Genomic DNA, 25,056 nt, shown 5'->3' on the forward strand with positions numbered 1-25,056 from the left:
TTTTACATATAAATATATATTTATGTATAAAACTATATACATATAAACATTTATTTTACCCTCCAAAAACAGGCAAATCATCTGCTATAGTATAATGAAATATCTGCAATTTAAATGTTGCTTGTAAAAAAAATTCTATCAGAATACACGGCTGCATTAAATGGCTGTCAATATGAAAAGATGCTATTTTTTAAAATAAATGTAAACATTTATACTGTATATAAATATTTATAAATTAATTTATTTTCTATATAATTATTTTATTATATATTTATTTGTATATAAATCTCTATACATATAACATAAATCTATTATCCTATCCAAAAACAAATAGTCACTCTCAAATAATCTACCATTATATTCTGTCAGCTGCTTTAAATGTCAATAGGGAAAGATACTGTTTGCAGCCAGATGGTGTAGGTGCAACATCTACCAGCAGGGGCAAATTCAGATATGCTAACTAGCAAGTAGCAACCCTCACCAGATGGGTTAAATGTGTTGCAAGCCTTGAACTTTGCCGTTTTTAGTGTGCATTTTGCATCACAAGATGGCGCTATGTCTCTTTATGTCATTCCAAACACGTCAGTCTTCAGTAAAACAGACAGTGAGAATATTAAACCAAAACCTAGCCAAATTCTCGAGGAGCGTCTCGCTGCAGCCCACAAGATCCACGGGCCGTGGTTGGATCCAGATCCAACTCCTCCCACCTTCCGTATACCTAAACCTACCCATCTCCACGCCCTGATCACGAAACCCACCCATCTCCACCCCTAAACCTACACATCTCCACCCCTAAAATACCAATCTCCACCCCCTAGATGTGGATCCAACCACGCCCCCTGGATCTTGTGGGCTGCAGCGAGCCCTGCTTGAAATTCTCACAGCATCAGCACACTGAAAAAGCGAGTACAAAAGCTTCTTCACCTATCTAAGTGTTTACGTGATTGATTTGACGTTTTAATTTTTGCAGTTACTACTAGAACTGTGACTTGTACAATTACTGTCATAATTCACTGATTTCAGTGGGTTAGGCTTTTGCATGCCCTTTAGCAGGAATATATTTGCCAGTTTACAGTATACTGAGGTAATACTTGGACATGAAGAAAAGCTCTCACAAGCCAGAGATGTTTGCACTATTAATGAAGTAAGCAGGAAATGAAGTATTCACTTTCTTTCTCCACACATGTGTATGTTATTGAAAGAAAGCTCTTTTGCACACATGCACACATTTACGTATATGAAAACATGTTTGCTTGCAATGTTACTGTTTAGTTTATTATGATAAAAGTCATTTAATATTAATACATTAAATTATGCATTTTGTAAACAACTTCAGACAGGTGTAAATTGGTATAAACACTGAGCACACTGAAAAATTGCAGGTTGCTTGTGGCTGTAAACTGTACAGTAGATGGTACACCAAGACTTGTCTAAAAAATAAATAAATAAATAATAAAGTATGTGCTGAACCATGACAAACATTTATTAAGTCATTTCTTTTTACAAACTGGTATTTCCAGCAATTTCAGATTATATATTTAAAAAATACAAACAGAACTGTGGTTTCTAATTTACGTTTTGCACTCAAACTTAGTTAACTTAACATTGTTAACTTAAAAGGATAACGATAGAGCAGGAACATTCAAGCCTGTTTTACAAATGCAAATCACAGACGATCCCTTTCAGAGCTTCATCACAACAGCTGGATAGAGTTTATTGGAAATAAGTCCAGAGACATTCAGGTTAAAGGTACAACATCACATGAGAGAGACAAAATTGCGATTTAGGCTTATGAGGTAAATGGTGATATATATATTAGGGTTCTGTATAGATATTACTTCTCATTACTCCCATAAACTACTATGAACTCTTAGAAAAATAAAACTTTATCTTTGTTTTATGAATTTTGAATATAAAATCAGTTGATACATATACTCCGTTTCCTGGGATGTACAATTCTTTTTTTAATGAGTTCTAAAATCATAATTGTGTCTATATAACTATTTAAAGATTATTTCGAAAGCATGTGTTTCTAGAGAGAGCAGGGAAGTTGTGCAAAAATAGGGCAGAGAGATTAGGCTTTAAGGTGTCCCACAGGTATATGTCCTCGGTATTCTACAGTTTAATGAATGATAGTTCTCAAAACACTGTCATCCTGAGCATTATACGGTGATCTATAGCACTCAGTAGAACCAGGTGTTACTGATGTTCTTTAGTCTATGAACAGGGTTTCCCAGGGTTTTTTTTGTCAGCTAACCCACCTAAATTGTTTACTGGAATTACCTGAGATGTTAAGTAATGTTAAATTTTTTAAATATTTATTAAGTATACTAGATATACATTTAATGACAAATTTGTCTATATATAACTGATAATTTTTCTAATTTTTAACAATTTTCCTATTTTTTGGGGCTATTTTTGGAATAAACAAAAATAAAAGTAATCATTTATTTAAAAATGTATTGTGAGCAAAACTTTTCATATCATTGATATATTATTAAAGTTTTCGTATATAATATTTATTTTTATATTTTCAGTTTTTACTTTAATTTGAAAGTTTTAGTAATTTTCTTGTTTGTCATTTTAATTCATTTTTGTTTTTTGAATGTCTATATAGTTATTAATTTTATTTTAGTACTTCAATTTAAACTAAATGAAAATGAGAAATGTTGCCAGCTGAAATAAAATAAAAAAATGTTTTAATACTGTATTTTATTTTATTTTGAGTAATGAAAATGTCTTATGGTTTTAATTTAAGTTTTAGTTAACAACTAAAACTTAAATACATTTAAAAAAATTAAGATGAAGCAATAGTTTCTGCTTACAGAATTTTAGACAAGCCCTGTTCACCTACAATACATAATTACTTTAACTATCGCAATCAATATTAACTTGGCCAATTTAGAATAAAACAGTGAGTGTACATCATTTTAAGTACAATTTTCTCTACAGATTAAATATTTTAAAGAAGACAAAGTAGTGTACCTTTCATTTGGCATTGGTACTTCCTGTAGTTCCATCATTAACCCCCAGGAGTCCACAAACCCCAGTTAGGAAACCCTGCTCTAGAATACCACACTATTTTAAGTGCCATATGTTGGTGGGTCGTAAGTGAAAAGTGAGTGTTACAAACCACTGAAAATTAAGAGAAATTTGTGACATCAGTCAAAAAGGCAATTCGTTTTAGAGGCGGAGAGCAAGTTATATTTTGTTAAAATACTAAGACAAACCATGACACTAAAAACGTGCATTGAGAAGGTCAATTTGGTCAACTTTGATTTCACATCGAGTTAAAGGAATAACCCATCCAAAAATGAAAATTAATTTGCTCACTTTCATGTCATTCCAAACCTGTATGACAGTGGTCGGCAACAGGCGGCCCGCGGGCCAAAAGTGGCCCGTCAGCAATAATATCTGGCCCGCGCCCGTAGCCAGATTATTTTTATAGCGGCTGGTTATAGCGGAGCGGAGTGATTTTGAATGGAGCGAGGAGAGGATTTTTTAAAAGTCGAGGCGTCATGGTTTTCACTCGCTCCAAGAGTGCTCCATCACCGCTCCATCATGAGTACAATTCATGCCAACGACCCGTAATATAACTGCATATTTAGCAAGAATTCACGTTAAACATATTTAGAGCTAGATAGAAAAGGATCACTCAAATCAGAAAGAATGTGAAGGCTATGATGACTGCAGTGGATATGAGCGGGAAGTTATATTTCTCAAGGAATTTATTTGTTCCTTCTGAATATTTTAAGCTGACAGCTGACTTTTAATGAAAAAAAAAAAAAACGAATTAAATTGAGAGACAGTAATGAATGCCTAAACTTTAGCTATCAGTTTTTTATATAAAGCAGCTTCTAAAAAGGCATATTTAACTTTTTTCCTGTGGTATTAAACTTCTCATTTGCCACTGTTATTAGTAATATACTAATGCCAACTGGCAAATATGACACGTACAAAGTAATTTAATTTATGAACGAATATAGAAAAGAGAGAAAGTAGATTTTTTTTTTTCAATTCAATAAAAACTACTTTTTTTTTTTTCTTTTTTTTTTTTTTACAATTCATCAAACTATTTCCACACGGGCACACATTGCCTCCCTGTGCTGATTTGCATGATATCATGTGTCGATGATAGCCAGAAATAAGCATAAAAATATGGCAATATTAAGAGGATTTAGCATTTCCAATTAATGTAGGCCTGTTACATTCTTATTATTATTAATAAATTACATGAAATTATTGCATGATGCACTGTGAGGATAATAAAATAGGCTATAGCTTACTCCTCGTTGAAACTGTTTTTAAAAAGGTTTTTTAAAACAGGTCTATTAATTTATACAATGAATTATAGGCCTATAATTATTATTACTAACATTATTATTATTAACACTGCAGCCATCAATGAAAATTCAGAGCAGCTTTATTTCATGATTTTCAAAAACAACCTGTATTACACGAAATACATTTCTTCTCATGTTTTTCACTATATACGAGCCACAAGAGAAATATTAAGGGAATAATTTAAGACAGTTTGCGCGTTGCTTGCTTGAGTTGCTTGACCCCTCCCCATAATATCAATTGTTTATAGGCCTCATATTAGGCACTTTTTTAGGTTTTTAATGTTTATTTTTCAATGTTGGAACACGAAAGAAGATATTTGGAAGAATAATGGTTTCGGTACCATTTACTTCCAATGTATGATAAAAAATACTAATGGAAGTCAATGGGACCCAAAACTGTTTGGTTAGCAACATTCTTCAAAATATCTTCTTCTGTGTTCAGCAGAAATAAATGTAAACAAGTTTGTAAAAACATGAGGGTGAGTAAAGATTTCATATTTTTGGTGAAATTTCCCTTTAAACTGTTTCTGCGAAGATTGACACTTTCACAAATTATTACAATTTCCAATCATCGTCTTTATAGTAGAATATTCTCATAACATCCTAATGTAAACGTTTTATAGCATGCAGAAGTTGGTGGCAGTGAAGGCAACATGAGAAAAATCATCAAGTGGGCAAAGGGCACGAGACGCCATATTTGGTCCTGTCACTGGTTTTAAATCTTAGCAACCTGGTTCAAAACTGAGAGATAAATACAGCTGGCTGTTCACCACAGATATACAAACACTCACACTGAAAGACACAGGCCATAGAATGCTTATGTTGATAACTACATGTGCAGATAAAAACAAGCTTGTCTGGAGGAGAACAAAACTCATCTTATTTCATCCCTGTCAACTCTAGTCCCCTCAAGTGTACCAGCTTACTTCCTTCCATGCCCCATCGCCCTGCTGAAAAGACTAGCGTAGCAGCTAGGTTTAGATGTTGTGATGCGTAACTTACTCACCAAGACAGCTTTAACATGCTGTTTCACTACCAAAAGCGCCACAAACTAGGTTTTGCTGGTGGACCTACGCTGGTCTTTTCAGCAGGGCATCCTGCTTCTTTTACCTACTCTTCTTGTCATTCTCTCTTCCCGTCTCACTGCTGGTCGTCTCCGAGCATGTCAAACAGCGCCTGCAGTAGTCTGTCGTCTCTGTGTCTGTACGGTTGGGCTCTGTAGAAGTTGTTGCTGTAGTCACTGAACAGGTCGCTCTCGGAGCCCCTGTAGTGGTTTAGCTGGTCAAGGGCCTGGTACAGCTTCTGCGGGGGGATCCTCTGGGGCTGAAAGGTCTTGGGAGGAGCCGGAGGAACCGCCAGAGCGTGCTGAGGAACCACTGGGGTTTGCCTGTTGAAGGCCAACTGGAGGAGACGCAGCAGGGCCAGATTGGTAGTGGAGGAGCCTGGAGCTTCTGGGGTTTTTTCAGGGTCGCTGATGGAAGCAGCAGACGGGAGTGAGTCTGGGACCACTGACTTGTGAGCTGGAGTCGGAGCTTCCTGCTGGTCAGAGAGCTAGGAATTTGAGATAAGAGTGGAAGAATTGCAAAACACTTATTTCAAGCAGGTAGAAGTTGACGTTTGGTCAGAGATTGTATAAACTTTAACCCTCAATTTAGCATCTGTAGTCTTTCCTTACAATTAAAAGCACCAACTTCTTTTTTGTTTCTCTAGAACAAATGCATATTACTTGGATCAACCTGAAACTGCATTTTGTATTTTTTTTATATTATATAGATATAGAAATTATGTATTTTTTTAATCAATGCCACAATAACTGTTAGAATTTATTCTTGATTTCAAATATGTTTTGGACTAAAAAAACAGTTCCCCTATATAGTTAACTCCAGAACACACTTAAAATAAGCATAAATAAAAATGTATAATAAATTGTATATATAATTATAACAATTATTAAATATGTAGAATTTTTATAAATATGTAATATATATTTATTGTATTATATGTAATTTATTTATTTATAATGTATATATTTCATTATGGTAGTATATTTAGTATATACATTTATTTCATTTATTATTTATCATACATACATATATTTTATATTATACATACACATATGTATAATCAATGTGACCCTGGACCACAAAACCAGTCATAAGGGTCAATTTTTCAATTTATAAAAGTTGAATAAATAAGCTTTCCATTGATATATGTTTTGTTAGGATAGGACAATATTTGGCCGAGATACAACTATTTGAAAATCTGGAATCTGAGGGTGCAAAAAATTAAAAAAATTAGAGAAAATCGCCTTTAAAGTTGACCAAATGAAGTTCTTAGCAATGCATATTACTAATCAAAAATTAAGTTTTGATATATTTACAGTAGGAAATTTACAAAATATCTTCATGGACCATGATCTTTACTTAATATCCTAATGATTTTTGGCATAAAAGAAAAATCTATAATTTTGACCGAAACATTGCATTTTTGGCTATTGCTATAAATATATGCCAGCGACTTAAGACTGGTTTTGCGGTCCAGGGCCACAAATGTAAAATACACTGTTTTTACACTGCTTTACATAAATTTATATTTGTTTAATATATACATATATAAATATATGTATATATATATATATATATATGTATGTATGTGTGTGTGTGTGCGTGTATATAGCCTATATATATATATATACTGTATGTAAATGTAAATATAAAACAAATTGTTTGCACAAGTTGAAGCTCAACAGAATAAGAAATTTGCTCTACAGTCACTGTATAATTTGCACATTGACATTTTCTAAAGTTTGACTCCTGTTCTGACCTTGATCATGTCTTCCATCGGTTCCACTCCTCTGCGATCGTTTTGTACAGCATTGTAGGGCATGTAAACCCTCGCCTTCTTCATGTGCTCTGGCTTCTCAGACGTCCCATGCAAAATCAATTTCCAGCTGATAATCTGACCCTCATTCTCCATCCGTCCAGACTGTATGCAAAAGAGAGAAGGAAATAGATTGTGATAAGCAGGCGCTTCACGTGCATTTAATATTTATATGCAGAGATGCTTTTGTATACCGTATCTGTAATCTTCAGGGTCCAAGTGCCAGTGGGGTTTTCTCCCCAGGTGTGCACAGACATGAAGGCCCAGTTTCGGAAACCATTGGATGATGTGTCCCTCTCTCTCTCCGCCAGCAGGACTGTGGTGGTACCTAACGGGACAAACCCAAAAATCAGTATTCTCAATCCCAAACATGCACATTGTAGTGTGTTTAAGTGTGTTTTTGTCTCACCTGATGGAGACGTCAGCGTAATATGTAGGTCTCCTCTGCGTGTGTACTCAATGCTGACCTCCACCTGCACATGCTCCAAAGATAGAACAGAATTCGCCTGTCCTGTGCAGGCCTTAGTGGGGATCTCAATAGATATCTCACCTGCAGCCTTCAATGGTCTGTAAACAAAAAAGTTTTGTTTTTTGAGGCAAATAGTGGTTCATGAAGCTCAACAGGTGTTAGCAATGACAAGATTCACAGGAAATACAGGCAATGCTTGGAATGGGATACTACTGTAAAGTTTGAAGTAATTTTTTTTAAAGAAATTGATATTTTTACTCAGCAAGGATGCTTTAGTAAAGTTAAATGAATGTTTTTGCACTTTCTAATCATCAAAGAATCCTTTAAAAATGATTTATGGTTTCCACAAAAATATTAAGCGGCTGCTGTTAACATTGATAATATTAAGAAATGTTTCTTGAGCACCAAATCAGCATAATAGAATGATTTCTGAAGGATCATGTGACACTAAAGACTGGAGTAATGATGCTGAAAATTCAGCTTTGCTGTCAAAGGAATAAATTACATTTTAAGACCTGTTCAAGTAGAAAAAAAGTAGTTTAAATTGTAATAATATTTCAAAATATTATTTTACTATATTTCTGATCAAATAAATTCAGAATTTGTGAGCAATAAAAAATCTTATTAACCCCAAAATTGGGGGGGGGGTGCGGTTTTACTTCATGTTTTTGTAAAAATGTCTCAATTTAGTCATAGTCTTATCATGTAATTAAAAATTTAAATTTAAAAATACGAACATTAATTCGACATTTGAACATTAATGAAGGGATTTTTTCTGCCCACTGTTAGAGACTCATAAGCGATATGAACTGTAATCCCTGCAGATTACATTGAAAGTCACAGACTTTGCATCAGTCAAGTGCCATGGTGATAATGCACACTAAATGCTAAAACAAGTGCTCATGGATGCATGGACAGACAAAGCTGACAGCCTATTCAATGCCCCACTCACTCATTGTGCAATGCTTTCAATAAGCAACAGCAAATACCCCCCCAAAAAAGTGCTTTTGCTGTGCATGATTGTGTGGCATGCTATAAACATCATTACAATGTGTGTCGTGACATTTGCATTACTAGGAATTTTAGATCCAGGGAAATGAAACATCTGTTCAGGTGCCCTTCTTACAGCTAAGCTTTGTCTGAACACTAAAGCCACACAATCTCTAAAAGTTTATGACGTAAACGCAGGATAAAAAATTAATTCAAGAGCTCTGGCTATTGAGTAAAAATGGATTCCTGTTCCAAATTCCCAAAATATACCTTCATTTGAATTACAAAAAAGCAGTCGTATAGAACAAACACATGGGTCTAAATTCACACACACACACACACACTGGATCTGCTGAAATAGTGTGGCTATTAATTAATCGCCATAGCTGAGCACAGTAACAGATGGCAGGAGATCAGGGTGGCTTTGTCTTCCATGTGTGAGGTGCAACACCACAGCCTTGTTTCTGCAGCAAAAAGCCAAATTTGTGTTTTTATCCTAATATCAGGAAGCAAACTCTACCTTGGTTGGAACGTCTCATCTCTAACGATGCACTGTTTCTTCTCCGTAATGTGCTTCCAGACTTTGGGATCGGCCAGATCTACTAGGGCTTTGGCATTCAGGAGACCAAACCCAAACCGACTGTTGACCATCAAACCAGCTCCATTCCTTTTCCAACCTGGGTTATTGGCCAGTGGATCAAACTCAGACGTCCAAACCACTAAGTGCTGAAGGTCTCGCCAGGTCAGATCAGGACTAGGGTGGAGAGCAAGAGAGTACATCCACATTTTTATTCAAATGTAAATCAACAGTTTCAGGAACAGTTTCTTCCCTCAGGCAATCCATCTCATGAACATTTGAACTCTTAACAATAAACATGAAACACAAAACGCTATCATACTTTTTATTTTTATGTTTTATTTAACACACTTCAAACATACATTTCAAATTTGCACCTAACATACCTGTACATACTGAATTGTCTATTTTGTATATTGTGTTTGTACTTTTTTGCATATTGTCCATTTTTTATATTTGTACATTTTATGTATATGTATATATATATATATATATATATATATATATATATATATATATATATATATATATATATATATATATATATATATATTATTATTATTATTTTTTTTAATTATCTGTGTCCTGTCCTGTCGCTGTCATTCTGTCGCACTGTGGAGCTACTGTCACTAAAACAAATTCCTCGTATGTTCAAACATACCTAAGCTAATTCTGATTCTGATTCTGATCACTTCTTGTAAGAACTGATGTAAAACCAATGTAAAAATATAACATACAAATTGCAAGATGTTTGACATACTTTTGCTCCAAAGCCAGTGCAAATATCCCAGCAGCCAATGGGGCAGATGCAGACGTGCCAGTGTGTGTCTCTGTGCATTCATTGTGCAAATCGGCACTAGTCTGCAAGACAATAAGTCAAAAGATAAAATGTCAACACAACAAAACCCAATAGAGAACAAGCAAACACACCAACCAAAAGGACTCAAAGCTGTCAAACAATCTATTTTATTAATCTCCAAGGAGACATTTAGTCATTCGACACAAAGAAAACAAAAATTGAGATTATAACAGCAAGAACATGTATAACCGAAGCAAAGGAGACTTACAATTCTCTGGTCGGTGTAGTCTCCGCTGCTGTAGGCAGTGGCCAGCGTAGAGGAGCATTTCTCAGCGTACCACGGAGACAAACCCTGCTGGGATGCACTGCTGATGGAGATGGTGTACAGACTGTCTGTGTATCCATCACAATCACAGTTGTCACCCTGACGACCACCGTTGCCAGACGCCCAGACGAAAATGGAGCCCTTTCCACCACGACCCTAGAATAAAACATTTAGAGATTATTATGGGTTTGTGTTAAGAGTTACACAGCATAAGTACAATGTATTAGCTGGATGGCTAGGGTGTTAGGGGCCTCTGGATGGTTGTGAAATGGTTGCTAGGTTGTACTGGGTGGTTTCTAGGTGGTTATTGGTGTGTTCTGGGTGGTTGTTAAATGGTTGCCAGGGTGTTTGTGTTCTGGGTGGTTGTCAGGATGTTTTGAATGGTGACCATTGCTAGGGTGTTCTGGATGGTTGTTAATGGTTGCTAGGTTGTACTGGGTGGTTTCTAGATGGTTGCTAGTGTGTTCTTGGTCATTGCTAGGGTGTTTTGGGTGGTGATCATTGCTAGGGTGTTGCATTAGATGGTTGATAGTTAATAGTGCATATTGGGCTCTTGCTAATATGTTCTTAATGGTTGTTAAGTGGTTGCAAGGTTGTTCTAGAATCTAGATAGTTGCTAATGTATTCTGTATGACTGCAAGGTGGTTTCCATCTAGTGGAACTGATTCCCACACTTCTCACCTTCTGGATACCATACTCAAAAGCTTTCTGGGCCAAACGCCCAGGCCCCTCCACGGTCTTCCCATCATCGTTAGGGCCCCAGCTTGCACTGTAGATGTCCACATGATCAGGGTTAAAGCCAATGGAACTGGCTTCAATGGCATCTGTCACGATTCCATCCAGCATTCGTATCCCTGCAGATGAGAGGCACAAAAGATGACCTTCGCTGAAACGTCTAAACAATTTTCAAGTGTTCGAATGCTGCTGATTAAATGCATCCCATAATCTGTGATGCTGTATGATGTTATGACTCACTAAAGATTATATGTCCAAGTGGACATGGACAGATTGTGTACGTGCATGACCGGTTGTACGGGTAAATGCTGTTATATAATCACACTACAAACACCAGTCAAACCAGGGCATTTAAGATACAAAAAGTGAACAAACAGAGCTTGACAACACACACCTCCCACTTTGGAGTTGTAGGCCACTCCGACACCACATTTGTTGTTGTCTGCTTGCATGGCAATCTCTCCAGCACATCTGGTACCATGCCTGATGACATACAGCAGAGGACAGGGTTACAATTCAGTTCCATTCAAATTGAATAAAGCCAGCATGTTCAAAATTCATTGTATCTACATTTGTAGACCAACACTGATGCAACAGTGGTTGCCAGGACATTAGTATGTGGTAACTAAGGTCTTCTTAGTGATTTTTAGGGCATTACTACATGCTTAAAAGTTCTGGTGGTTGTAAGGATGTTAGTTGCTAGTATGTAGGATGTTCTTGGTAGTTGTTAGGGTGTACTTGGTGGTTGCTAGATGTTGCTAGGGTGTTCTGGGTGGTTGGTACGGTGTTCTGGACGATTGCTACTGTTTTCTGGGTGGTTGCTTGGGTGATATTAGATGGACAGGGGTTCTGGATGAACGGTCATTGCTAGATGGTTGCTAGTTTGTTCTGGGTGTTGTTAGGGTGTTCTGTGTGCTTGTTAGGATGCTCTGAGTGGTGTCTAGATTGTTGCTTGTGTGTTCTGGAATGTTTCTATAGTGTTTTAAGTGGTTTGTATATGGTTTTTGGTGGTTGCTAGGTGATTGCTATTGTGTTCTGGATGGTTTCTGGATTGTTAGGGTGTTTATGGATGTTGCTAGGAGTGGTTGCTGGACTGTTGCTAATGTATTCTGGATGGTTGTTAGGGTGTTCTAGATGACTGTTATATAGTTTCTAGGGTGTTCTTGATAGTTGCTAGGATGGTGGTTACTAGGTGTTCTGGATGGTTGCTAGGTGGTTGTTATTGTTTTCTGGGTGGTTGTTAGGGTGCTCTTGGCGGTTGCTAAATGTTGCTAGTTTTGGGTGGTTGCTACGGTGTTACTAGTTGGACAGAAGTTCTGAACGGACTGGGCTGTTGCTATATGGTTGCTAGTGTCTTATATTTTTAATATTTATTATTATTTTTCATTATTTCTTTATTTTAATTTAAGATTTAATGAATTATTTGCTTTTCAATTTACAAACCCCCTGCAGTTCCTACACAAACCCCAGTGTAATCTAATGTTTAATGCATAAGTTATCCAAAAGCAGTCTGATTATATTGCCTAAAATATGGACAATTTCATTATCATGCAATTTGTAATCATTAATGGACTAAAATTTGTAAGTTATCTACCCAGCACTGTATATAAACAATATAATTAAACAATATAATTCTTTAATTTTTGAAATGTCTATTTTTTATACTTTCCTTTGGCACAATAATTTAAAATGGGATTAATCTGAATAATTAAATTTCACCAATAATATAAAAATAATTGTAAAAAAAATATTTGATTATATATGTAGGCATTTTGACAACAATTTGTAACCAATTGAACGTTCATAGAAATATTTGGTGCTGATTTGATTTCTTTCTGGACTTCTATTTGTAATTTTGAGCCACATAGACGTGGATGGATTCTGATCCTCTTATGTAAGACAGCACGAGTGATGTGTGTACCACTGAAATGAATTACACTCGTTCCCTGATGGAGAACAGACCTTCTCAGATCAGACCTACTGACACTGTCAGATCTCCTTTCATAGCAGCTTAAAGATGGAAAACAACGGCAATCTGGTCTAATTCTCTCTGAACAGATTTAGTATGATGTTAAATAAATCTGCTAATCTCTTTAAAGAGGGCAGAAAAGAACTATGCCAGTCCGAGGCTTGTAACATTCTCCAGTCAGTCATCAGTTTCCTTATCGCTGAATGTGGTGCTTAACATAATTGAAAGGCTAAAGGCAGTGCTCTTGAGATTTTCTGTCCATTCATCTAGAGAAATGAAAGAGTATAGAGATTCATTCACTCACTTGTTTTCATTGGTGGAGTCGTATCTGGGAAAGGGATCCGGATCATTGTCGTTAAAATCATAGCTAGCAGCAGGATCCTATACAGTGAGGAAAAAGAATAAATAAGGATTGCGGAAACACAATTTCTATAGCATACACAGAATAATTAACAGTAGTATCGGTATGGTGGCAATCAGATGTGTTTTTATAGGAAGGGAGAAGAATAGAATCGTTCAGAATTGGAAAGTAGCATATTACTCTTACTATTTCTAAAAAAAGAAATGGATAAAAACACAATATATTATTTCCTGGGATCATAACTGGACAGTGAGTTATGCTGCGTTTACAATGAGTCAGAATTACTGTAATTTACTATATTTTTTTTACTGTTTACACCCTGGACTCCAAAAATTCTTCTTTGTTTAGAAAAGCTCATAGTATAGAAATTGAATTAAGAGCACATAAAAAAAATTTTTTTGCACTCCTGTCTCCACTGCCCTACTTTTTCAAATGCAATCACATTTTGTGTCTTTTGTAGTGTCTTGCACATAACACTACATTTTTTTTAAGTTTTTTTTTTTTTTACTTTGCATTATTCTGCATCCAGCGTTTTTAAATGCAAAAACGTGTTGGGTGTGAGCTGGCCTAAAAATAAAAATTTTTTAGGGGGATAGTTGGGATAAATGCTGCCAAACAGAATACGGTGTCGGTTAACTTTGTAATTATGAAAATTCCTAAATGGTGTGAACGTAGCAATGCAATGAGGTCATGTGACAAAGTCTGCAGCAGAATTATTATTAATATATAAATAAACATTAACTGTGAAAACATTAAAATGAAAACAAAAAATACAAAAATAAAAACTAATGCAAAATATTAAAACTATATTTCAACTGTAATATCTATCTCAATAACACTGGTTTATGGTTTCATATAGGGCTGCAACAACTAATCGATAAAATCGATTATTATCGATTATGAAAATCATCGACAACGATTCTCATTATCGATTAATCGGGTCTGCCCACAGTGTACGTCCAACTTCAGCTGGTTAGTCAAATTACGGCACTGAATAATGCATTTCTATGGACAAAATGCATCTAAAAATAGTGGAGGAAACAGAATGAGATTCTGCCGGAGAAGCACGTGATCCAAGCTGCCCAAAACATGATAATTCTTTATTTTAAGCTTTAAGTTAATGCATAAGAGTAATGGCTTGCCCTGTCAGGCGCTTTGACAGATGCGTGTGCGTCCTCAGCGCAAAAACGTTCAGTTTACGGTCATATCCTTATCTATAAATGCCACAAATTCACGCGAGCATTTCCATTTTTGCATAAAGGTCCGTCCTGACAGTCTGTGTTAAGTTTAAAATACCGAATGAGCGCCGGCGCGGCGGGCGCGCGCACGCGCGTCAGACGGACAGAACACAGTAGAGAGGGAGACAATTAATAGGCTTTTCAGCGCTGTGCTGAATTATCTGTTGTTGAAAGTTAATTTAAGGTTTAAAAGTCAACATGCAGTGCGAATATTTTATGAGAGTAGGAACTTCAAAGGGATAACAGCGTGTAATTGTCTGTCTGAATATAAACATGAGACGCTCCATAACGGCCTTTTACAGGATAAAGAAATGACGAGGTGACTGTGATCAAAGTAGTTCCTGCAGAACATTACTCTTACCTGTTGGTTAACACTGAGTTTGTGTTTTTATTCGTCTTTATTATTATCTTTATTATTTAAATTTTTAATAGAGGTTTAAACTATATTCAATTTTTACAATGCTTAACAAATTTATGTAAGTTTAACAATGTGTTTATGTAAGGTTTGTGCCACTGCTGCTCTAAAAGTAACAGTATTGGTGATAACCAAAATCATTTTTCGGCTTTCTGTACTGGTTAGTACTCCAATATGTGTAAGCTCTTTAGTAACAGTAGTAGGCTATTTTTAATGCTATAATATCATTATTGCTGTTACCTATGAAAGAAAACCAGAGCACTTATTTTTTCTTGTATTTTTTTATTTCAGTATTTTTTTTTCGCGATACCCAATTGCAGTCAAAAAGTACATAAACAATACCAGCAAGAATGCAAGCTGTTATGAGGACATTTTTTATTATTATGTCCAATAAATGACAATAACATTTTTAAATTTAAACAAATTTTGGACAAATTTCTAAAATATGTTTTCTCTTTATTATGATAAGTGGTCTAATAAATTAAGCACTGTATGTTTTCATAGCATTCAGTTGTCACGTTTGTTTGTAGAACATTGGGCAGAATGTGGAATAGTGTTTTTTTTGGTCAATATTTTTTAATCCGATTAATCGATTAATCGAAAGAATAATCGGCCAACTAATCGATTATCAAAATAATCGTTAGTTGCAGCCCTAGTTTCATAATGCATTCTCTTTTACAAACAATAAAAAATAGAAAGCATGATGCAGAAAGCTGTATGTATTAGACTCCAAACACAACTAGTTAATGTTTTTATGCTTAATGTGTTGATAGTTTATGCTATTTTATGTTTCTTGGATTTTTTGTATTTATAATTATATGCTTTTTCTAAATAAAATCATGTGTTTGACACTTTTCACAATGTTTTTTATTCAATAAACATACATAAAAAATGAATTTATGCTAATAAAAAAATGATTATTATTAACCAGTTTTCTGTGTTTATTTCTCAGAGAAGTGTGTGTGCGCACACATGTGAGTCAATTGCAACATCATCGCCAGCATCAGACACATACGGGTCTCCACTCAATCTAAGGCTTACTTTTTTTGTAAGACTGCTGTTTGTAAACAAGCCAACAGCAGAGCAACGGCTGATGCTACAATGTACTCAAATGCTAATAGGAGACAGATGTTTGATGTTATCCTCTGATTTATGAGTCATCTCTATTGCAAAACAAAAAAAAGGATGCTGGGCTCACTGCAGTCTTATGTAAATACCACACATTCAGGGTGAATTTTTAAATAGCTTTGAATGAGCGAGTGGGATTGTTTGTTTGTGACCTTCTGTACTGGAGGTCTTCATCAAATGGCTTTGCTCTAGTCGTGGTAGGTGTCACTATGGATAATCCTATGCATGGTTGAGGGGTCAGCGTTGGCATGGAAACAACAGCTGATGGTGGTCGAGTAAGCATGCCCAATGATGACACACTTACATAGTTAGGGTAAATGTCGGTGTGGTTCCACTCGAGGCCGTCATCCAGCACGGTGATGACCACTCCTTTGCCCGTAATGCCCTTCTTCCAGACTGGTATCACGTGCAGGTCCAGTTTGGGCAGGGATGACGACGTCCGGGTGTCTTGCTGGAAGGGGAGGATGAGGAAAGACGGTTTAAGTGAATATGTGAGTACTCCAGGGTCATATTCATGAGTACCGCTCAACACTCTCAGGTACTCTCAACCTCTTCATGAAGACAAAAGCCCTTTTAGTGTGACTCAACCACTGACCCTTCCAACAAAAGCTGTTTGTTTGAAAATGAAAGCCGGCGATATAATCGCCCATGCTGACCTTTTGGTTTGTGGAGACTATTTTCAGTCCAGAATAGAGCATGAGGGGATTTCTTCTTATTGACTGATAATTAAATATCAGAGAGCTGCTGTGCAGTGATGGGAAATACACTGTTGATTGGCTAGTATATAAAATGCAGCTAACCTGTGTTGTGTGAAATGTATTAGCTGAGGGTTTTCCATCTAATTAGTGTAACTATTTTAATTGGATAACTAGGAATTTGATTTATTTTGGTGAAGTGAATATTTTGATTGTGTTCAATCAAATGACTCATTCAGATTAGTTATTTGATTTATTGAATTTCTGTATGTGAAGTGGTCAAAAACAAGTGTCTTTTTGGGTATTATGATTGAGTCAGTGAATCATTCATGTAGATTTGTTAAATTCTCACAGCTCTAAGAAATGTTATGTCTATATATATCGAAAAGTATTTAAGCACCACTGACAAGCAGATCTTTTATTTTGTCCTCAATTTGTTCAATTTAGCATGGCAGTCCAATTCTTCCACATCAGAAAAAAAATTATCAATTCATGATTTATGACATAAAAATATAATTCTGAAATGTTCAGAAATTCAGAAGTCACAATTATGAGATAAAAAATTTACATTTTAACATAAAACATAAGAAAAAGATTTACCAATGCATTATTTAATTATAAAATGAAGACACGATGACCTAAAAGTCATATTTATGAAATTACGATTATTCCTTATTATGAAATTTTCAGAATTTCAGAAGTATGAGATAAAATGAAAAAGAATAAAAAGACAAAATAATGACATTAAAATATAATTATGATGAAATTATGAGTCATAATTATGAGATACTAAATCCAAATTATGAGATAAAAAGTCAGAAATATCACGCATCTAATCATGAGATATCAACTCAAAATTATGACATTTAAGTCCATATGCTGAGAAAAAAAGTTGAAATTATGACATAAACGTCTTTTAAAAACGTTTTATGGTATAGTTATAACTTTGTAGCTCATACGCTCCACATTATGATTTATTTTAAACATCTTTTTAAAGTAAATGTAGTAAATGGGCTTTCATAACTTTTGCCTCGTTAAATTCAAGAAAGAAAAGACAAAACAAAACAATAATAGCCTAAATAAGTCACTGTAACTTTAAGCTTCAATCATGCCACACATGTCCAATTATTTCTGTTTGTTCACAACACAGATATCTACTTCAGTTTGTACAGACTTAAAGCACCTACTCAATCAGAGAAGGGGTGTATTCACTTGTCCTATAAAGCCTAGATAATTTTTTTCCATGCTACAATTAGTCTTTGAAGGCTGGATAAAGCTATTAAAAGTGCTTCAAAAAGGATTTACAAATCAGTGGATGTAAAATAATGAAAAGTGATTTGTTCACATTTGTTCACATTATTTAAGAAGTTGTTTACATGCAAAACACCACTAGTGTGTATGTAAATATATATAGTGTATTTAGCAATGTAACAAAGCTGCCTGGGGCATAAAAGTGGTAGGAAAAGAGGACAAAAAAAGAAGAAAGAGATCTGTGTTCTGCTCACAAATTAAGCATAGGCGCTGCAGTAACATTACCATGAAGCATGACTCATAGCTGAGGTCTGACTCCAGAAAGGCTGGAGGGGGAGGGGGAGTAAAAGAGACGAACCACCGCACATGACAGCTCTGCCACATAGCACAATCACGACCAGCGTAACCTCAAGAGGGCTGATGTACACATCACTGATCTACCACCTTCATAGCACCTCTAAGTGAGTCAAGAAGTTTTACTGGGCATCTCAGATATCGGCAGGTGCATAAACTCTCTAACGTGATCATTGCTTCTAAGGAGATGCTTCTATGTATCAAACACAGTGATACATCAAAAAATGTTCAATGCATCCAATACCACAAATATATGATATGAATAATAATATATAAAATATGAATAAAACCACACAGTGTTCTCCATACAGAAAGAATGGAAGCATATGAGTCATCTCTTTAATTGAATTATCAGCAGTCCTCTCTGGTGAAATGTAATCCATTCACCGAGCCGTCTTTCTCCTCAGTAAATCCATATCCTTCTTTTCTATCTACCCTTTCATCTCACAAGATTAAATGTCATTCTTTCTTTCCCTTTTTAACCACCTGTCTTCACTGCCTCATCACTCGCGTTGACCAATAGAGCGCAGCAGCGACCGCCCACTTTTCAGCAGCCTTGGATAAAGTCGTTTTTCTGTTCATTTAAAAAATGTTGCAATAAAGAGTTATAAGACACAACAACCAACTCCAAGATGGAACAAAATATTACAAACTTTGATTTGAAGCAAACATAATAACTGACAACTCTGATATAAACTATGCAACTATGCATCAATGCAGATGACATAATAGAATGCATATAAATATAATAATTACAGTCAAATACAAAAATATATTTTATAACTGTTTATATGTATTATATAATTATTACATTTAAAAAACTTAAAATTTTATATATATAATTATTTTTACATTTTATGAAATTTTATTTAAAAAAAATATATATATAAACAACTACATCAATGCTTCATGGGAGTGAAAGGTCACTTCTTTTCCATTTCCATGGTAACAGCAGCTTATCTGATTGGTTGAACACTCCTCTGGATTATGGGTAGAGCATAATTAAGCAATTAATCTTCATTTATACACTAAAATAAATGGTGCTATATAGCACTAAAATTGGTTCTTTGGCTCGTAATCATAGGGGAACCACGTTTGGTGCTGTATAGCACCAAATCTTGGTGCTTCAGTGGTTCTTCAGCGGTTCTTTGGCATGACTGAGGGTCTGTATAGTACCGCTACCATTTACAGAACCTATTAAGCTCCTGTATGGTTCTTCAGTGGTTCTTTGGAGTGATAAAAAGTGCTAGATAGCACCACTGCCGTACAAAGAACCTGTTAAGCCCCTTTAAAGGTTCATTATGAGCCAAAGAACCACTGTTGGTGCTGTTTAGCACATTTTTGTTGAAGAAATACAATGCAATATGGCACCTCTTATGGTTCTACATAGCACCATTTGACAAAGGTGCTGTATAGATATGGTGCTATATAGCACCAAAAGTGGTTCCCCTATGATTACGAGCCAAGAACCACTTTTAGTGCTATATAGTACCATTTTTATTTAGAGCGAATTAAAACAAATCAGTTGTAGCTTCTACTTATTCCACCAAACACCAAGCTCTGAACTCATGGTAGGGTTGTCTTGAAAATCCGCTTTCTTTTTCACAAAAATGCAATTCATTTCTGCCAATATTCACTTTTATGTTAGTCTAATGAGTTGAATATGAATAAACGGAGACACTGACATCATCTAATAAGCTAAATACAGCGACACAGACAGAGTTTAAAATAAAACCGGGCAGGAACTTCATGAGCAATTAGGTTAAGAGGTGGCGGCGCTCACACAAACACGCTCCAAACACGAATAAAGAGGTTTAGAAACAGTGCACTTGTTGAAGCAAAAAGAACAAAAGGTCACTGCACCGCTAAATTGCATTTTAGAATAAAATGTTTGTCCAAAAAATTAATCCCTCAGTCGGAAATGCAAATGGAAGTTTTCAATTTAATTACAGTGACTTACTATATAAACCATGAGCTGTGTGATCCATATTAGAGGCAGCTGAATCCTTCCCATCTGTGACTGTACGGAAGCCATTCTCTGGCATTAAGAGCTTGGCTTCCATAAAATAAACCCATCAATCCATTGTGTTTCAGTAAATTGGTACTAATGTGTGATTGGCTCTTGTTGTTTGGGATTAAGGAGGGTTCTCCCTTACAATCTCATTTTTGTTTAGCCATACTATGAGCTCTGAAAGCTTAAAAACAATGGGCTTCAACTGCACATAGTGCCAAAGTCCAGAGGGACAACTGAACCAGTAATGAAGGGCTACAGACAGGAAATGTAATCATCCCAGAGAGGATTGTTGCAATGGCTTTTAGAACACTTATAGGAAAATCCAACAAAGCTGTTGTAGATGGATTTTGTCCACTGGTTTTGCTACCAGAAAATTTTACAAATGAAATTTTAAGTCCAACATACTGAGATCACTAAAGATTTTAAGCAATGATGTTATATACAAGTGAACAAATGAATATGATTTCAACTTCTGCCAAATGAATGATATCTTGAGCCGATTTTAAAACACATATTGTTTTCATTTGTCACGCGTCCTCAGGCAATAAAGCACATGTTTCTGCATTAGTTTGTTGTGTTTGGAAAGACTTGAAGGTCTGGTAGTGTGTGATATTCTAGTCTTTTAGTGTATGATGCTTAGTTCTTCTCTGTAACTATTTACAAAGTCAGCAAATGTATTTTGCCTGCTGTTTTCCAATCTGTTCAAGTTGTGTAGTGTATTCCAGCCTTGGGAATTTGTAAATTTACATTTGTAAATGTTGGACCATTTTGAAATATGTATATATATATATATATATATATATATATATATATATATTAAATATATTTTGCAATTGTTTCTGATTCGATTATGGCATTCACAATGCTTAATTGGATGAGTTATTCATCCAGTCATAAAGAAGGTAAAAATATTTTTTTGAAATTGCAAATAGCATGATTACTGGAGCATGTTTTACAAGAAAATACTATTTAAGTATTTCAGTCATTCTACAGACCTTCTTCCAAATATCATGTTTAATTCAGTGTGTTACTTGCCATTTCTTTGTAATTATTTGAGAAATTTGCTAGCAATTTCTGAAAATCCCACACCACTTTTATTTTTAAGTGAAGTACATGGTCTTGCATTTGCCTTTTGACTTTCAAATGATTTATCTTAGTTGGTTCAAGGTTTATAACTTCTTAAAAAAAATATCTATGGGGAAAATTAATGGGGAAAAAGATACCCCCGGAATCAATGTTGCATACAAAGAAATTCAAATCCCACTTTTGACAAAGTAAAGACGTTGAGACTCACCAGATACCACTGTTGGTTCCACATAGGGTCGTCGAAGAGTTTGTCCACCGAGCAGTCCTTACATTCGGCCCCCAGCGGAGCACGTTTGGCCCTCCGTTTCTCATACTGCTGTTCAGCCCAAGAGACCTACAGAAGAAGCCACAGGTGCCCATACAGCAGCATTTATTTTTGAATATCTCCGTGGGGGTTTTGAATAAATGCACATTTTATTATTACGTTCTCATCTCATACCCTGTCATCTTCTGACAGACGTTTGGTGATATGATCCGCACTTCTTTTGGTCCTGCTAGGGTGACTGTGCCGCTTGAATAAATAATGGTTTTGCAGCGCACCAATCTGCAGACAAATGAGAGAGAGCTGAGATCGGTTCATATTTGGAGCTAAATTAAGCCTGGTCAATGACGACGTTCCCATCTGTCTGGTCTAGTCGGCCTGGAGCTATTTCATAAAAAATATTTTTAACAGAATTAATAGGTCTGTCAGCTGGCTTACAGTTGTTTTTCCTTGACTGAAATAAAACATTCTTATAAGAGAACTATATGACACAACAGGTGAAGGTTTACTTATATAAAAAGTTGAAACATCTGAAATTTCATTAAAAAAAATTTTTGGATTTACAATTGCATTTACTGATTTGCTTCATGGAGTTTATAGAGAAAAGGTGGATTCAGATGTCAGATCTAACATAGATATATGAAATATAATAAGTATCCTAGTTGCAAAACAAATTCAAACATCACTCAGCAAACATTTCACTGTATTATGGCTAAGCAAGGCAACTGATTAAACGCGTTTTTTCACGATCTGACAAAGCAACAGTGTTGCTATGAATAAACGCATTACACAACCACATCAACATAAAATGTCATTCAACACAGATGCAAAACAGAGCCAGATGTGCGTGAGACAAGTGTTTTATCCTACTATATGGAGGAAAAGCACATTGTTAGCGTGCCTTACCTGTCGGACAAATTTGTATCCGAGCTCGTCGGCGATGGATCGGGCATTGTCGTATCCTCCTGGAATCTCCACCGCCCATTCGTTCAGATACTGTCTGTCCACAGCTGAGGACACCAGCGCGCAGAACAGAGCAAGAACACTGCACAGCAACATTGGACGACATCTTTTTTCCATTTCAAATCAATTACAACCACTTAAAATGATCTGGATGATCACGATGGATACAAAACAGTTAAATATAAATAAGTTAATAAATAAATACAGAATAAGTAAACACAAGAAATGTCAGTTCGGCTTCCTTGGTTAAACGCTATATTCTTCTGTTAATTCTGATGCAGTGTGAGCGAGTAATTGAACGCGCAACGCGCATGGAGAGCCACCAATGAGAGAGTCGTGGAAGGGGAAGGGATGTTTACACGTCAAATTACGAACCGCTCTGACGTCAATTTCTACCTGGGGTAGGATGCTCGGGTCCCGGGGGAGTCGGGCGGGGTGAATTGCGCATGAAAGAGGAGGGCAATGTTTCTCTATAAATAGCCGACGAGCACTTTTACACTTAGAAATTGAGCAGGAATGGAAGCTTTTGTTGAAAACATGAAATCTGAGAGAAGAAACACAATGTTCATTCCGCACTAATGTGCGCGAAACCCTTCTAGAAATGGGTTAGATTTGTATCATCTCGTTGTATATAACATCTGTTCAAATCAATATCCCATTGGCCTCATTACCCTTAGACTAGCAGATATATCCGAAGTTGGACTAAATAAATAAGCGAACAGCTGTTCGGAAATAACTAAATAGTTGGCGTAACTGTGCGTCATTAGGAGAAGGTTTCAGCACCGCAGCAGTGGACAGCTCCACAACATGAGCTGCATATGCAAATACGATATCCATATAAAACAGCAATCATATGCATTCCACTACAGAAATCTAACATGTTAAACACGTTTATAAATATATTTTATGTAAGTATGCATGTATCTAGCTCTATATACATATATATATATATATATATATATATATATATACTGTATGTGGAACGACACACAAATACACATACAAAGGAAATGGTTTAAAATAAGGTTAAGCAAATATAATTCATGTTTAATAGATTATTCAATAGCATTTATGCCAATAAATAAATAAATAGCAGAACACCTTACCTGTTGACGAGTTGACAAGTTAATCATTAATAAAAAACAAAAAAAAGTACAAAAAGAAAAAGTTATATTTCTTAATAACATACTGATCTTAAGACTGTTGAGGGTCTATAGGGGTCCAATCTGTTTAAGGTTTTCTTGTCACACTTCCTGTATGTTGGTTGGCCACCGATCTTGCTTTGGCAGACTAATGATTTCCAACTATTAATAATATTCTAAAATATATTTACGTAATATAATGTGGCATAAACTTAATGGCATCATCAAAGTACTTACAAGACATCTTATGACTGAGAAACGCCATTAATAAAGAGCAGGCTAAGAAATACACATTTACATTACATTTTAATGTAGTTTTTAAATATATAATAGGCCTATTCATAATTCACATAACCAGTTTTTGTAAACAGGAAAATGTAAATAAATACAACTAAATATTTTAAAATAATTAATCTAAAAAATAAGAAACATTATAGAATGGACAATATGTAGCCTATAATATCAACAGGAATATTACGATGTAAAGCATTATGTAATTATTACATAATTCATATATTGTAGTGAATGAATTCAGTATGAAGATTATGGTCCAGACTCATTCCCAGCAGCTACGGCCCTGTGTATGAATATAAAGAAGATGAGGAGGTCATAAGCCCTCATGAATATTCACACCGGTTTATTCAGTCATGGTCACAATGGTCCAGACAGAGCGGTCTATCGAAGCGAGTCCACTCTAGATGAACCCGAGGCGCAATTGTCGTGCCAAAACAAGTGCTTTTATCATGGAGAGAGGCTGGAATCGTACGCTTTGCGAACCCTGAGACAGACACCGGTCTCTTTTGATGTCAGCATCTTTTGTTTTATGTGAGATTGTGCATGAGGCACAGGTCCATTTGTTTTTAGGGGTTTATGAAGCTGGGCAGGTCACGAGAGCTACACTTCTGCTCTTGTTATCTCTGAATGGACTGTCTTGTCCAGGTGCATCTCGGTGCCAGCTGAATTTAGAGCAAACAGGACAAACCAACTTTAAAATGGTCATTATTAAGAACATTGTAATTTACTTTATAAATAGTGCGCAGTTCATGTATGTAATGTTAAT

General features: G+C 35.6%; 1 protein-coding gene across 1 annotated transcript; it reads right to left on the reverse strand.

Annotated features, from left to right (window-relative positions):
• Positions 1-5,414: 5,414 nt before the first annotated feature.
• LOC306856031 (neuroendocrine convertase 1-like) lies at positions 5,415-23,235 on the reverse strand. The gene is made up of 14 exons (XM_079394998.1): positions 22,798-23,235; positions 22,069-22,173; positions 21,838-21,963; positions 16,534-16,680; positions 13,392-13,468; positions 11,513-11,601; positions 11,065-11,237; positions 10,327-10,539; positions 10,020-10,120; positions 9,203-9,436; positions 7,633-7,790; positions 7,418-7,551; positions 7,167-7,328; positions 5,415-5,882 (listed from the first exon to the last, which is right to left on the reverse strand). Exons 1-14 carry the CDS (start codon positions 22,969-22,971, stop codon positions 5,484-5,486), a joined length of 2,292 nt encoding a protein of 763 aa, XP_079251124.1. The 5' UTR covers positions 22,972-23,235; the 3' UTR covers positions 5,415-5,483.
• Positions 23,236-25,056: the final 1,821 nt, after the last annotated feature.

The sequence above is a fragment of the Barbus barbus genome (genome assembly GCF_936440315.1).
Source record: "Barbus barbus genome assembly, chromosome: 36".
In the NCBI taxonomy this organism is placed as follows: domain Eukaryota; kingdom Metazoa; phylum Chordata; class Actinopteri; order Cypriniformes; family Cyprinidae; genus Barbus; species Barbus barbus.